Source organism: Sapajus apella, unplaced genomic scaffold (assembly GCF_009761245.1).
Source record: "Sapajus apella isolate SASKATOON/1434 unplaced genomic scaffold, GSC_monkey_1.0 scaffold8, whole genome shotgun sequence".
Classification (NCBI taxonomy): Eukaryota; Metazoa; Chordata; class Mammalia; order Primates; family Cebidae; genus Sapajus; species Sapajus apella.
In genome coordinates, this window is record NW_022436948.1 from 14,909,211 (window position 1) to 14,921,588 (window position 12,378).

Sequence of the window (12,378 nt, forward strand, 5' to 3'; positions counted from 1 at the left end):
TTTCCAAGTGTCTCATCTTGTTCTTGGATTCAGTCTTTGATCTGTAGCGGCTGATAGCAGGGAGCAAAATTACCTCTGGGTTATGAAGTAAAATTTAAGGGAGCTCATGTGTAATACCTATCTGTTTTGTGGCCTTCCAGAATGATTCCTATTATCTCTGTGCCTTTCTATTTCTGTTCCATGTGTCCTCTTCGGCTATTTGTTCTGTAAGTTCTCCACTAAGTGACACTGCAAGAAATCTTAATGCAGGTGTCTGGGAATAATATATCAGGTCTTACATGATCCAAGATAGTTTTGATCAGCCTTCTCCCTTCTTTAATTCATATTTGAGAACGAACTCTCTGCTTAGAGAGGAATAACATTCCTTCTTTATCCTGGGGTGAATGATCATTCTAAAAGTGAAACAACTGATTTCATATTGTCACCTGGCCCTTTATAATATCATCACATTTTTCAGACAATCTGGTTTTATCAGATCTCAGAGAAAATATATTCTAAATTTTGTGATAATTTTTTCATTCATTTTTCTGTGTTTACCTTATTAGTTTCAACATTTAGTTTAGAAAATGTTTCAGGCTATAAAATTAAATTTGTTTGACAATTCAGTAGAAGAATTAATCCAAATGCCCCATTTTTAATTTTAGTACTATTTTAATACTATGAATTAGAGCAGTCTTCTAGAAATGTGATATTGGGTATAGTTTAGGAGGGGACTGTGATTAAGATTACATGTTTAACCAGTTTCCCAAACAAGGTAGCTGTAGATGAGAGAGAAAAAAAGAGTTTTTCTGATGAGTTCTATGGCACTTGTCTTTCATACCCCAAAGAAAGAGAATCCTTGAAGCACACGTATTCTAAGACATACTTTAATTTTGAGAATTTTGCGATGGACCCACTCTCCATTTGTTATTTTATTTATTAATGTATTTAACATATATTTATTGAATTCCAACTGTGTGTTGTGGAAATTCAGAGAGCAAGAGGACTGCATGACAGCTAACAACCTCAGAGTATTTCTTGATATTATATGCCTGCTTACAGTGTGTTACACAGGGTCTATAAGACAATGTGCTTTGAAGTCCTGGCAATAATTTTTTTTAGGGAGGGACATAATTTTTTTTTAAAGGCATCTTCTCCCCTCATTGTATCATGTGAGAGCTTTCTTAGGCAACTGTAAAGACATCATAAGCAAGGGCAAAACAAGTTAATGAGCTTTTAGAATGTAAATTGGTGTCAAGAATGAAAATGAGGGCCTTGTGCTTTTCACCACACACCACAGCAGGGTATATAAAGAAGGTTCTGAGACTAGGACTCCATCCCACTGAGGAAACGCACCCCATTGCTACCTAAGCCATCCACTCCTGACACCATGTACTGTAACAACTTCTCCAGCGCTGTCTTCCCAGGATGCTACTGGGGCACCTACGGCTACCCGCTGGGATACAGCGTGGGCTGTGGCTACGGCAGCACCTACTCCCCAGTGGGCTATGGCTTCGGCTATGGCTACAACGGCTGCAGGAGATACTGGCCATTTGCTCTCTACTGATTGGCTGAAATCCCCGAGGCATAGAGTCTTCTTTCCCTTAAAGGCTGAGCAGCACATCTCCAAGTTCCTCCCGTATCCACTCCTTCAGTCCTCATTTGCTCATCAACCTCAGAGACACTGCTTTCCAACCTGCCTCGAGTCCCAGGGGAGGAAAATGAAAAACCAGACGTTTCCTCAAGCTGCTCCCGCTGGCTGAAGTTCTCTGGGACATATTTGGAAACTTCACATCCCTCTTGGACATGCACTACTTTTGAATTTTTCGTGACACTCATGACTTGTCATGATGAAGTCGTGGACCTGTCTGTCAAAATTTCAATAAACTAGAAACCGGCATCATATTCTCATGCTAGAGTGAAGTTTCCTTTCTTGGCGTGTGCATATTTTCTGTTACATTGAGGGTTGATGGGGGGAGTGAATTTATTTTTCTCATGTGGGCTTTGGGAACAGTGAAAAAACAAAACATTATTGATCTTGTGTGATAAACCTGGTAAGAGGGTGGGTTGTGGGAGATGAAGAAAAAGGTTGCCTGTTTGAACCTTCTTTAAATTTGATGATGCCCACCTCCAACCCAGTGGAGCATCATTTATTGCTTGGGGTCCCTTCTCATCTCACTACTTCTGATCCTCTGCAAGAAAACGCAACACAAGAGGAACTTTTTCAGTCACTTCTATGTTAGTCCAAATGAAACCCACTGTGTTCCCTTTCCCAGGGACTAAGGATTATAGAATAAAATACCACGTCCCCTAATGAAGGATTCTGGGGCATTGAGTAATGGAGAAATGTCAGACATCCTTTGGAAACCTTAGAGTTTTTTTTTAGGTGAAGGGATAAATCTCCTATATCAAACTATCTAAGGTATCTATTTTGTAGCTTAGAAGCACTGAGCTTATTCACAACCATGGCAAGTTTCTTAATCTTTGTAGAATCAACATCAGATAGGGAGTTTCAGTCTTAAAATAAATGAGCTATAATGAATATTTCTGAAGATATATCAGCCTTTTTGTGTTCCTTTAGAGAAGAGAGCAATTTCCTTTTATAAGCCAAATAAAAAATGTCTCAATCCTTCTACTGAAATCTTATGTGTAGTACAAATATTTTGGTGGTAACAAGATTTGGCTTAACCCTGCTTTTTTATTGAATATATGCAAGAGGTTATATTGCATATGGTTCACTTTGTAGCTAAAAATATAAAGACTATTCGAAAAGGTCATTTCAGAAGAGAGTATTTTCTACACCATACTTTAATGTGTATCTTTTTTTAAAAAAATCAGGAAATATCTGATTGTTTTCCCTTTTAGCAATAGTAGACAAAGTTGCAGCCAACAAAATCTCCAGTTTGCGACTTTCTAGCAGCCACATGTTAACTCATGCTGAGAACAGTGAATTAATTAAACATGCAGGTTAAAATAGAACAGAAAAAGAAAAGAGGGATTTTTCAGAAATCAGAGCATCCAATTGAAATTAGAAAATTATCAGTTTGCTCTGTAATGATGACTGACATATAAAACTTTGGGCTTGAAGGGGCCTCTGACAGTATCTCATCCAGTGTTCTGGAAATTGCAGTATGCAAGAGAATTACCTGAGTAGCTGACTTAAAATTTAGATTCTTATGCCTTGCGCCTAGGGATTCTGACTCAATACATCTGGGGTTAGGTCTAGAAATCTAAATTTTTAATTTTTAATTTTTTTTTAAGACGGAGTCTTGCTCTGTCACCCAGGCTGGAGTGCAATGGCGTGATCTCAGCTCACAGCAACCTCTGCCTCCTATGTTGAAACGATTCTCCTGCCTCAGCCTCCCAAGTAGCTGGAACTATAGGCATGTGCCACCACACCCGGCAAATTTTTTTGTATTGTTAGTAGCAGTGGGGGTTCACTGTGTTAGCCAGGATGGTTTCGATATCCGGACCTCGTGATCTTCCCACCTTGGCCTTCCAAAGTGCTCAGATTACAAGCGTGAGTCACCTGCCCGTCCAGAAATCTAAATTTTTAAGAAGCTCCTGAGGGCTTCTAGCACAGGTGGCTTGAAGTCCACACTCTAAGAAGCACTGTTTCAGATCATTACAGATGTACACTACCCACCCATCCACGCCATTTATTTATGACACTGAGTCTTGACAAAACAAAGGCTTTTACTCCAAGGTGCCCAGCACATCTCGACAAGACAAGGATAGAGGGTGGAACATTCTTTAAATCCCTAAAGGAGAACAGGAGGTACAACATCTGTGTTTAGCACCTTTCAACTTGAGTTAATATGTGGTTGCTAGGAAGTTTCAAACTGAAGATTGCTTTGGCTATAAAAATGTCTATTTTTGGATAGAGAAAGAATCTATTAAGTAGATATCCAGTAGTCTGGTGCTAAAGGCTCAAATGCCGTGATCTGCTGAAAGAAAAAAAGTACGTTATAGAAGGATTTTATAAGTTCACTTTTTCCTATTGCATAGAAATGCACAAATTCCTAGTGCACCTGCATTACTTGACATTATTTGATGATTATTTTTAAAAACTGAAATTGAATTCTATCACCTATAGATCTTTTAAAAATGCATATACCCAGATCCCACCCCTACACATTCTAAAGGGAAGATCTATGGGGTCTGGGGATTTGTATTTAAAAAAATCCCTTTAAGTAATGTGATTTTATGCTACCAATTTAGAACAATTACAGGGTCTGTTTTCATGGCCGTTCTTTTCTGTGCTTCTCAGTTCTCTCCTTTTATTTTGAATTTAAAAACCAAGATAATTTCACCATATCCATATAGAATTCATAAAAATGAAAACAATAAGTAATATGTTACAGGTAAATTTAACAAAAGCCTAGAACGAACATTTACTGCTACATTAAGGCTTAATGGTAGCCTGTATAGAGTGTAGTTAGGTATTCATTTCTAATTGCATTATCAGCTTTGGTATTGATCGGAGCCCAGTTTAGTGCTCTGTACGTAGTAGAAACTCAATATATATGACTAGATTATCAGGCCGCTTTCCTCAATAAACACGAAAAAGATGTTAAACATCTGTTTGCTACCATCCTGCAGTGCTATTCTTTAATTCATAACCATTGTGGGTTGGAAGCTTAATGTCTGTGCATTTTATGACTTAGGTTTATCTCACAAAGTCACACAGGAAGCATTGTTTTGATTTTCTGTTTCACCATCAATTGCTTGTTTCTTCTAATTGAAAACCAAGCTGTGTGTCTTTAACACTTCCCTGCTTAATACAGTCTGTATAACTGAGAACTTGATTTGAATATTAAAGGCATCTTATGTATAGAATAACCTTCTAGAGAGACCCCCCAGTAAGTCCAATTAGACCCCCATTCCTCATCATTAGGTTTCCCAATCCCTTGACTACTCTGAAGTGATAATTCACCAGTAGTAACTGAATATATAAATGTTAATTTGAATTTACCCATTCAACTCACAGGGGAGGCTTAGAGTCCCACAGAATTTTTCATGGCTAACTAACATAAATAATATGTTACGTGATATCCTATTTAACGTTTCTCATGTATTCTCTAAAGGCTATTTTGAAGGGATCTGACATCTGCCCTCTCTTATAAGGTTGGTGGAAAAACATTCTCCAGATGGCACCCTTTATGTGACCAGTGTATTTGATGACACTATCCAACAAAGGTGTTGATCATAAAAATTATGAGACCCCAAAATGTGAAGATAGTGGAGCTGTAGTGAATCTTATAAAAGCAGGGGTCCTGTACTCTATTCATGTTATTCTTGCACATAAGAAATGGCCAAATAATTTTCCCTTACTCCTGTTTTTTCTTTTCCTGTATTTTTGTCCCTTCTGCGTCTATGTCTTTCTTCAGGATCATATTCTATTCCCATAGATTTGCTTATAGAAACGTCAGTTCCTAAGTGTAATTGAGAACAGTTTCTCACCAAGAAGCTAGGCCAAAAGAGGAGCCTTCCTAGCACAGGGTAATCTCATAGTCATAAGAAGTCACCTTTCCCAAAGATTCATACTGGCCCTGCTTTCCAGACCTACCAAAAAGCTTTCAGCCACAATGGATACCTCAGGAAGATTATCAAATGCCTTATAAATCTAAGTTCTTCTCAGTAAAGATGCCAAAGGACACAAACATAAAAAACTGAAGAATAGATAATATTGGCACTTGGTAAATTTTATCCAAAGTGTAAATCTTTCCTTATCCGGAAAAGGCTTTCTTGCTCTTTTGACAACAGCTTTACACACAGAAGGCAAAGCAGAAACTGGAAATGCTTCATATTCATGTGGGTGATTTTTGGTTTTTCATAATTTTCCTTCAGACAAACAGTGGCCTTTCTCAGAGTCATCCAAAGTGTATAGCTTTTGCCCAGTGCATATGTTCAAATCATAGATTTCCGACATGTGCAAGAAAATCATACTTAAAAACCAACCATACTTTGGGAGACCGAAGTGGGTGGATCACGAAATCAGGAGATTGAGACCATCCTGGCCAACACAGTGAAACCCCGTCTCTACTAATAATACAAAAATTAGCCAGGCTTGGTGGCAGATGCCTATAATCCTAGTTACTTGGGAGGCTGAGGCAGGAGAATCGCTTGAACCCGGGAGGCAGAGGTTGCAGTGAGCTGAGATCATGCCACTGCCCTCCAGTCTGGAGATGGAGTGAGACTCCATCTCAAAAAACAAACAAAAACCAAACCAAAACAAAACAACAACCAACCAACAAACAAACCCACCCACTCCTCTTTGTATGCATCTTTAGAACAGCATAATTACTTTGGAGCTAAATTCTTGGTAAGCACATGTTTTTATCTCATTAATTTCTTATGATGCTGTCTTCTCAATTTGGCTTATTTGAGATTCTAGGCCATCATTTTGCATGTAGTCCAGTATAATTTTTCAGTCATTTCAGAGGCAAACATAATTAGGGAAGGGGCCAAAGTAACCAATATTATTTCTGGGCCTGCAGTGGGTCATTGTTAGTCTTTGCAACCCTGTGAGTTTGGTTTTATTCCAGGTTCTATTATCCCCATTTTACACTTGAAGAAGCTGGAGTTCAGAAAGTTCAAATGACATGTTCATAGTTTCAACGCTAGAATATGGCAGAGTGGGGTTTCTAATCTGGGTGTGTTGGATGCTAAAGTCTTGCCAACCTCCTCTCTGCTAACCAGAATCCACTCCAGTTGCATCCTATAGAACAGAAAACACACACTCCGTAAAGGGACTTAGCTCTGTATTATTCACCCCCATGTTTCCAAAATAAGGCATAGAGTTGAGCTCATATTATCTCCTCAATAAAACTATTATGAATGAAAAAAAGAGATTGCTATGATTTTCTTTTTCTTTTTTTATATTTTATCACATTTTAGGTTTTGGGGTACATGTGAAGAACATGCAGGATTGTTGCATTGGTACATACATGGCAATGTGGTTTGCTGCCTTCCTCCCCATCACCTTTATCTGGCATTTCTCCCATGTTATCCCTCCCCAACTCCCCATCCCCTGTTGTCCCTCCCCTATTTCCCCCCTACAGACCTCAGTGTGTGGTGCTCCCCTCCCTGTGTCCATGTGTTCTCATTGTTCAACACTTGCCTATGAGTGAGAACGTGTGGTGTTTGATTTTCTGTTCTTGTGTCAGTTTGCTGAGAATGATGGTTTCCAGGTTCATCCATGTCCCTACAAAGGACACGAACTCATCTTTTTTATGGCTGCATAGTATTCCATGGTGTATATGTGCCACATTTTCCCTGTCCAGTCTAACATCTCTAAGCTTGTCAATGAGATCCATTGAAATCATTTATTCAAACCATGAACACAGCAATATTTGGCTGGTATTTTTTGTGATACCCCAGAGAAAGCCCATGAAGGTGTAGACTATGAGCCCAGAAATGGCCTCCCAAGATGTCAGGACAGGCTACAGATGCCATTTGGTCAGGATCCACTGAGAGGCTGAAGCAGTAACATCATGCAGCAATTTTACTTCCCCCAGGTCTCAACGACATTCATTTAACTGTGTCCCTTAGATTTTAGAGATATCAAATAGAGAGTATTTATAAGTAATTTTTTTCATAAATGTCAAAAAATGACTTTATGCCTTGCCTTAGAATGATGGGATGAGTAAGCTCTTCAAAGATGCACCGCCCAGAGATAGAAAGCCAGGGAAGAAAGAAATAAAAAGACACACGCTAGAGGCTCATCCCAGATCTCAGTGCTTCCCAGCAGCTTTCAAACTTTGCTTTTGTAGTTTATAAGCACTATGCCACACTCTCACTGGTCCTAACATCAGAACTTGAAGCATAATTAATCTATGGCATTTTATATACACTCAAATGACTACTATTATTCCTGCCTCACTACCCCCACTCAACCTTTTATAACTACGGCATTTAGCTGCATAGACATATATTGATTGCAGGCTTGTCTGCTTTGCCTTTGCTTCTAATTTGAAAGGTTTGTTAGGTCTACAAACTCTTTAATATTTCTACTTCAAATCCTGGTATAGGGCTTTATGAAGCATGGGACATTTAGTAAATTCCTGCAGACCAAAAGCACAGTTTGGTATTGCAATTGGCATTATTTTTGTTCTTGAGATGTCTGATAATTGGAGGATCCAACTTGGAGTCTATTTTAACCAAAGACTTTGAAGACACTGCAGTAACTTCTCATTACAGGAAAAAAATCCCATAAAGTAGAATCCTTCTTCAGCTCAAACTTCTTTCAAGAATAATGAGGATCTCTTTTTTTCAAGGAGATCTAGGAAATTAATGAGACTACTAATTCCCTTGATCTAATAAAGGAAGGAGGTACATTTCTTCATCATAGCCTCTGGTGAGGTTACATGAGTCACAAAGGAAGAAGGATCCTATTATGTGCTGTATGTAACCATTGACCTTGCTGCCTGATCAAACCTTTATTCCTTGGACAAGGTGATATAACTTCTTCCCTGAGAACTACTGAAATGGTTGCTGGGAAGTTACGGGTTTTCCCTGGGCTACAGTGATGCCTGTGGCGATGGCAGTGCCTTCTTACCTGCAGTCCTCCGCCTGTTATAGCTACAGAGGATACCAGCTACTTGGCTATACAAGAGACTGGACAACAGGAATTTATTGATTAATCTTCTTATTGAATACTGTATCACTTCCGGAGAATTTCGTTCTTTTGTTTGCAGTCTGATTCTGCTGTTCTTTGAATTCCAAGGTGCTGCTTGAGCAAATCCAGCCTCTGCTTACAGTGGATCAGGTTCACTTCAAGATGTGTTACTTCAGCCTGTAAGTGTCTGAACTTTTCCAGGAGTTCCTCATTCAGACTTGTGATGCTTTGTTTTAAAAAAAACTTACCTGTATTGACATAGGACATGTGGTTTGATATGTTTTCTGGTATAAATATGTTTACAGTGGTGATGTTTTCATTTATATTTTATAATAAAAATAATGTTTTAAATTTAATAAAATGAAGACTGATTTTAAAGTATTACCAAAAGATGTTAAACCTGGGTTATCTGAAAGGAGAAGTTGGTGATGTCCAGGTAAATTTAATTTATATATTAGTATCCAAAGCCCAATAATCAAATCAAACCAATCTACTTTGGATCTTAAATAATAAACATAGAATGACTATATATATTGAAATATAATTGCATACATGTTTAATTTGAAATTTAATTAAAAAGTTAACTGAATATTCACATGAACATAAATGACTATGCACATACATTTTTATATCTTGTTATTCTCTTCAATTTTATCTCATCTCTAGGACCATGTTTTTCAATGTGTGGTCCCTGGACCAGCACTGAGATCAGCTTTAATTGGAAACATTTTCAAAAGGCAAAATTTCAAGCTGCCTTCGTTCCTCCTCCACCATTGAGACCTGTAGGGTCAGTGATACACTTTGTATGAAGAACACATAAATCTCTTTCCAGGAGTTTCAGTGTGTGATATGTCTGTAAAACGCTGCTTAGAATATTAAGTGAATTGATTCAGCAAACAAATATGGAATCATTTCATGACCCACTTTTATGAGTTAGATTTGGGATGAATGAAAGAAAAAAATGATTTTAACATGCATTTATATTATACTTTATGATTTCACTGTATCTTATTAGCTTCAGAAAATCTCAGGAATTAGACAAGGTAGTTGCATCTTCTTTACAGCTTTGCAGTTGAGACACAGAATGCGGTGTTACTATGAAAAGTTAGACAAACAATATATAGATTTCAGACCAGAGTTCAAATCTGATTTTATTATTGTGGCCCTTTCACTATATTAGCTATTAACCAAATTACACTCTAATAAGAGCTAAAACCAGAAATATAAGCAAGTCTATGCAAGGTTGCATTATATTCTTGAGTATCTTATATACGTTATTGAATAAAATAAAGAAACACATTAGTAAATTCTTCACTTTTAAAGTCAGCACTTTGCTCTCCTACCTAATGTTAGATACAGCCTCGATAGGATTCTTTTTACGATTTGAATCCCTGTATTACAGTGAATTTAAGTACTATCAATAATCAATACAGGGTTAAATGACGTTTTGAATATAGCCTTTTCATTAACTCTTTGAAATATACAATAAGCTCCATGTTATCTTCCGCTATACTTTTCTGGGTATTTTAAATAATTAGGTAACATTTTGAATAATTAAATTTTTTTTTTTTTAAATTAAAAAAATTTTTGACTTTGATGCTGTGATACTTTTTTCCTATCTGTGTCTTTTCACTGGGCCTTTTCCCAATAATATTGATCATATCTTAGGGAACAGTTAAAGTAGTGAAAATTAGTTGGCTTAATGTTTAATATATGTAAGATGCAGAATGTATCCACGGATTCTTTAAGTTTCTGTTCAAAGGCTAATGTGCATATTTCTGATGTGTTTTTCTCTTTCTGGTTATAGATCTGTAGTCACATACAGGATGAAAACTGGAAGAGTAAAAGATTCCTCCACATGTCATGTTTCTTGAGGGCTGATTACTGAAGGAAACAACACCTGCGTTTTATCTCATAAGGTTCATTCTGTGAAATATTCCATTCTTCTTATTACTTATTTTCCCATGCCTGGTAGACCTTAACATCAATGCTATTTAACACACTTGGAGCCTAAACATGTTTCATAATTCCATGACAAAAGAGGAACATTGAATAAACTGAAAATTAATTAAAAAGTTAGTGAAAGTAGTGCCATTCTTGAAAATGGATTAAATACTCATAAGTATAAAATATATTTTCTTATAATCGATAAATACAATATCATCACCAAACACAAAATAAGTTACAGGTAAGTTATGGAATAGATGCTCAGTAAGAAATAAATACCTTTGTATCACATGGAATATGATTAACAGATGATTTGCATTAGTTTTGACAGCAGCCATAAGCTCAATCACATATCAAAATTTCTTGGGAGAAGAATGTGCATATGTTTAACCTCATAGTTTAGATAGTATTCATAATCCCTTTTGTGTGCCTCCAAAATGTGTGTAATCTCACAAGCAATGTTAGGCAATATAGTAAGAATATTTCTGATTATTTAGAAGCCTGTTTTTTGTTGGATAAACTAGGAATCTGCTTTTACCAAAGACTTCGATGACATGCCTGTGGCTTCTCATTGTAGGGACTAGCCTTATTAAAGGGACACTAGGCAGTCAGCCAACCTCAAGCAATTTTAAGAGCAATGAAGATGCCATGGAATGAGGGGACTATTTGTCACCACACCCTCTACTGGGGATGTATGAAAGACTTTGGAGAGATGTAGTAAGTCATTCTTAGCAGCCTTTGTACTAAACACGCAACTAACAAGGTGTCCTTTGGCCTCTTCAATGATGCATCTCCCCTGGCTCCTGCTAGGGCAGTTGTGGCTCTCCCCTGGGATGGTGTTGGCTGTGGATGTGTTAGCACCTATTCACCAGGGGGTGTGGATTTATGCTGGCTTCTGGCCACTTGATGACAGAAGATATTTACACGAGACCTCTATTAAGTTCTGACAACGGGAACTATGTTATAATCAGTGTCCTAAGCAATCAAACTTGAAGAGATATTTTATTGACAGCTTTCCAGGTGATAAAATGTGGATTTTAGATTCTCTCTGTATTGAACTGTGCAAAGTAGACTGATGATGAACTTCGTCGGCTGCACTTTTAAAAAGTCTTTTTAAAAGTCTTAGCTTTTCCTGATAGAATACTGTACTTTATTTTACATTGTCCCAGTGGATTTGATTTTCCCTTAAGTTTAGGTGAATTGTACTTTACTGATTTCCACATTTTAATAAATATGCTTAACTCAGCCATATAAATGTGATTTTCACTTTTTTTCTTTCCTCTTGATTCATTCTTTAAGGATATATTTTCCTACTGCATTTCTCAGGAAGTTAATGGTTTGCTATTCTAAGCATTTCATCCACTAAATGGATGTTGTTGTAAGGAAGAAGTAAATAGGCCATGGTAAATTGCATGATGCTCTTCTTTCATTCTTCTTCTTCATATTATACTCTTGAGTAGGAAATCTGTGTGTTAAAATTGGGCCTAACCACTTCAATCTCCAATGTGTTATGCAACTCAATAAAGTTTTAGCTTTTGAAGAATACTTTTTGGTTTCCTGCTGTCTTTATTCTGGTTCAATATTTATAATGCCAAGTAGGAGAATCAATGCGCAGAAGCTATGTTAACATTTATAATCCTCCTCACATTGCCATTTATGACAACTTGAATGAACCTGGAAGACATTTGTGCTACGCAAAATAAGCCAGACAAAGGAAGAAAAATATCGCATGGTCTCATGGAGAAACAGAGAGTGGTTTCCAGGAGAAGAGAAGGGGAAGAAATGGGGAGATATTGGTCAAACGATGCAAATTTACAGTTATGTAAGATAGA

General features: G+C 37.3%; 1 protein-coding gene across 1 annotated transcript; it reads left to right on the forward strand.

Annotated features, from left to right (window-relative positions):
- Positions 1–1,301: 1,301 nt before the first annotated feature.
- LOC116550674 (keratin-associated protein 8-1) lies at positions 1,302–1,890 on the forward strand. The gene has a single exon (XM_032276667.1). It carries the CDS (start codon positions 1,370–1,372, stop codon positions 1,544–1,546), a length of 177 nt encoding a protein of 58 aa, XP_032132558.1. The 5' UTR covers positions 1,302–1,369; the 3' UTR covers positions 1,547–1,890.
- Positions 1,891–12,378: the final 10,488 nt, after the last annotated feature.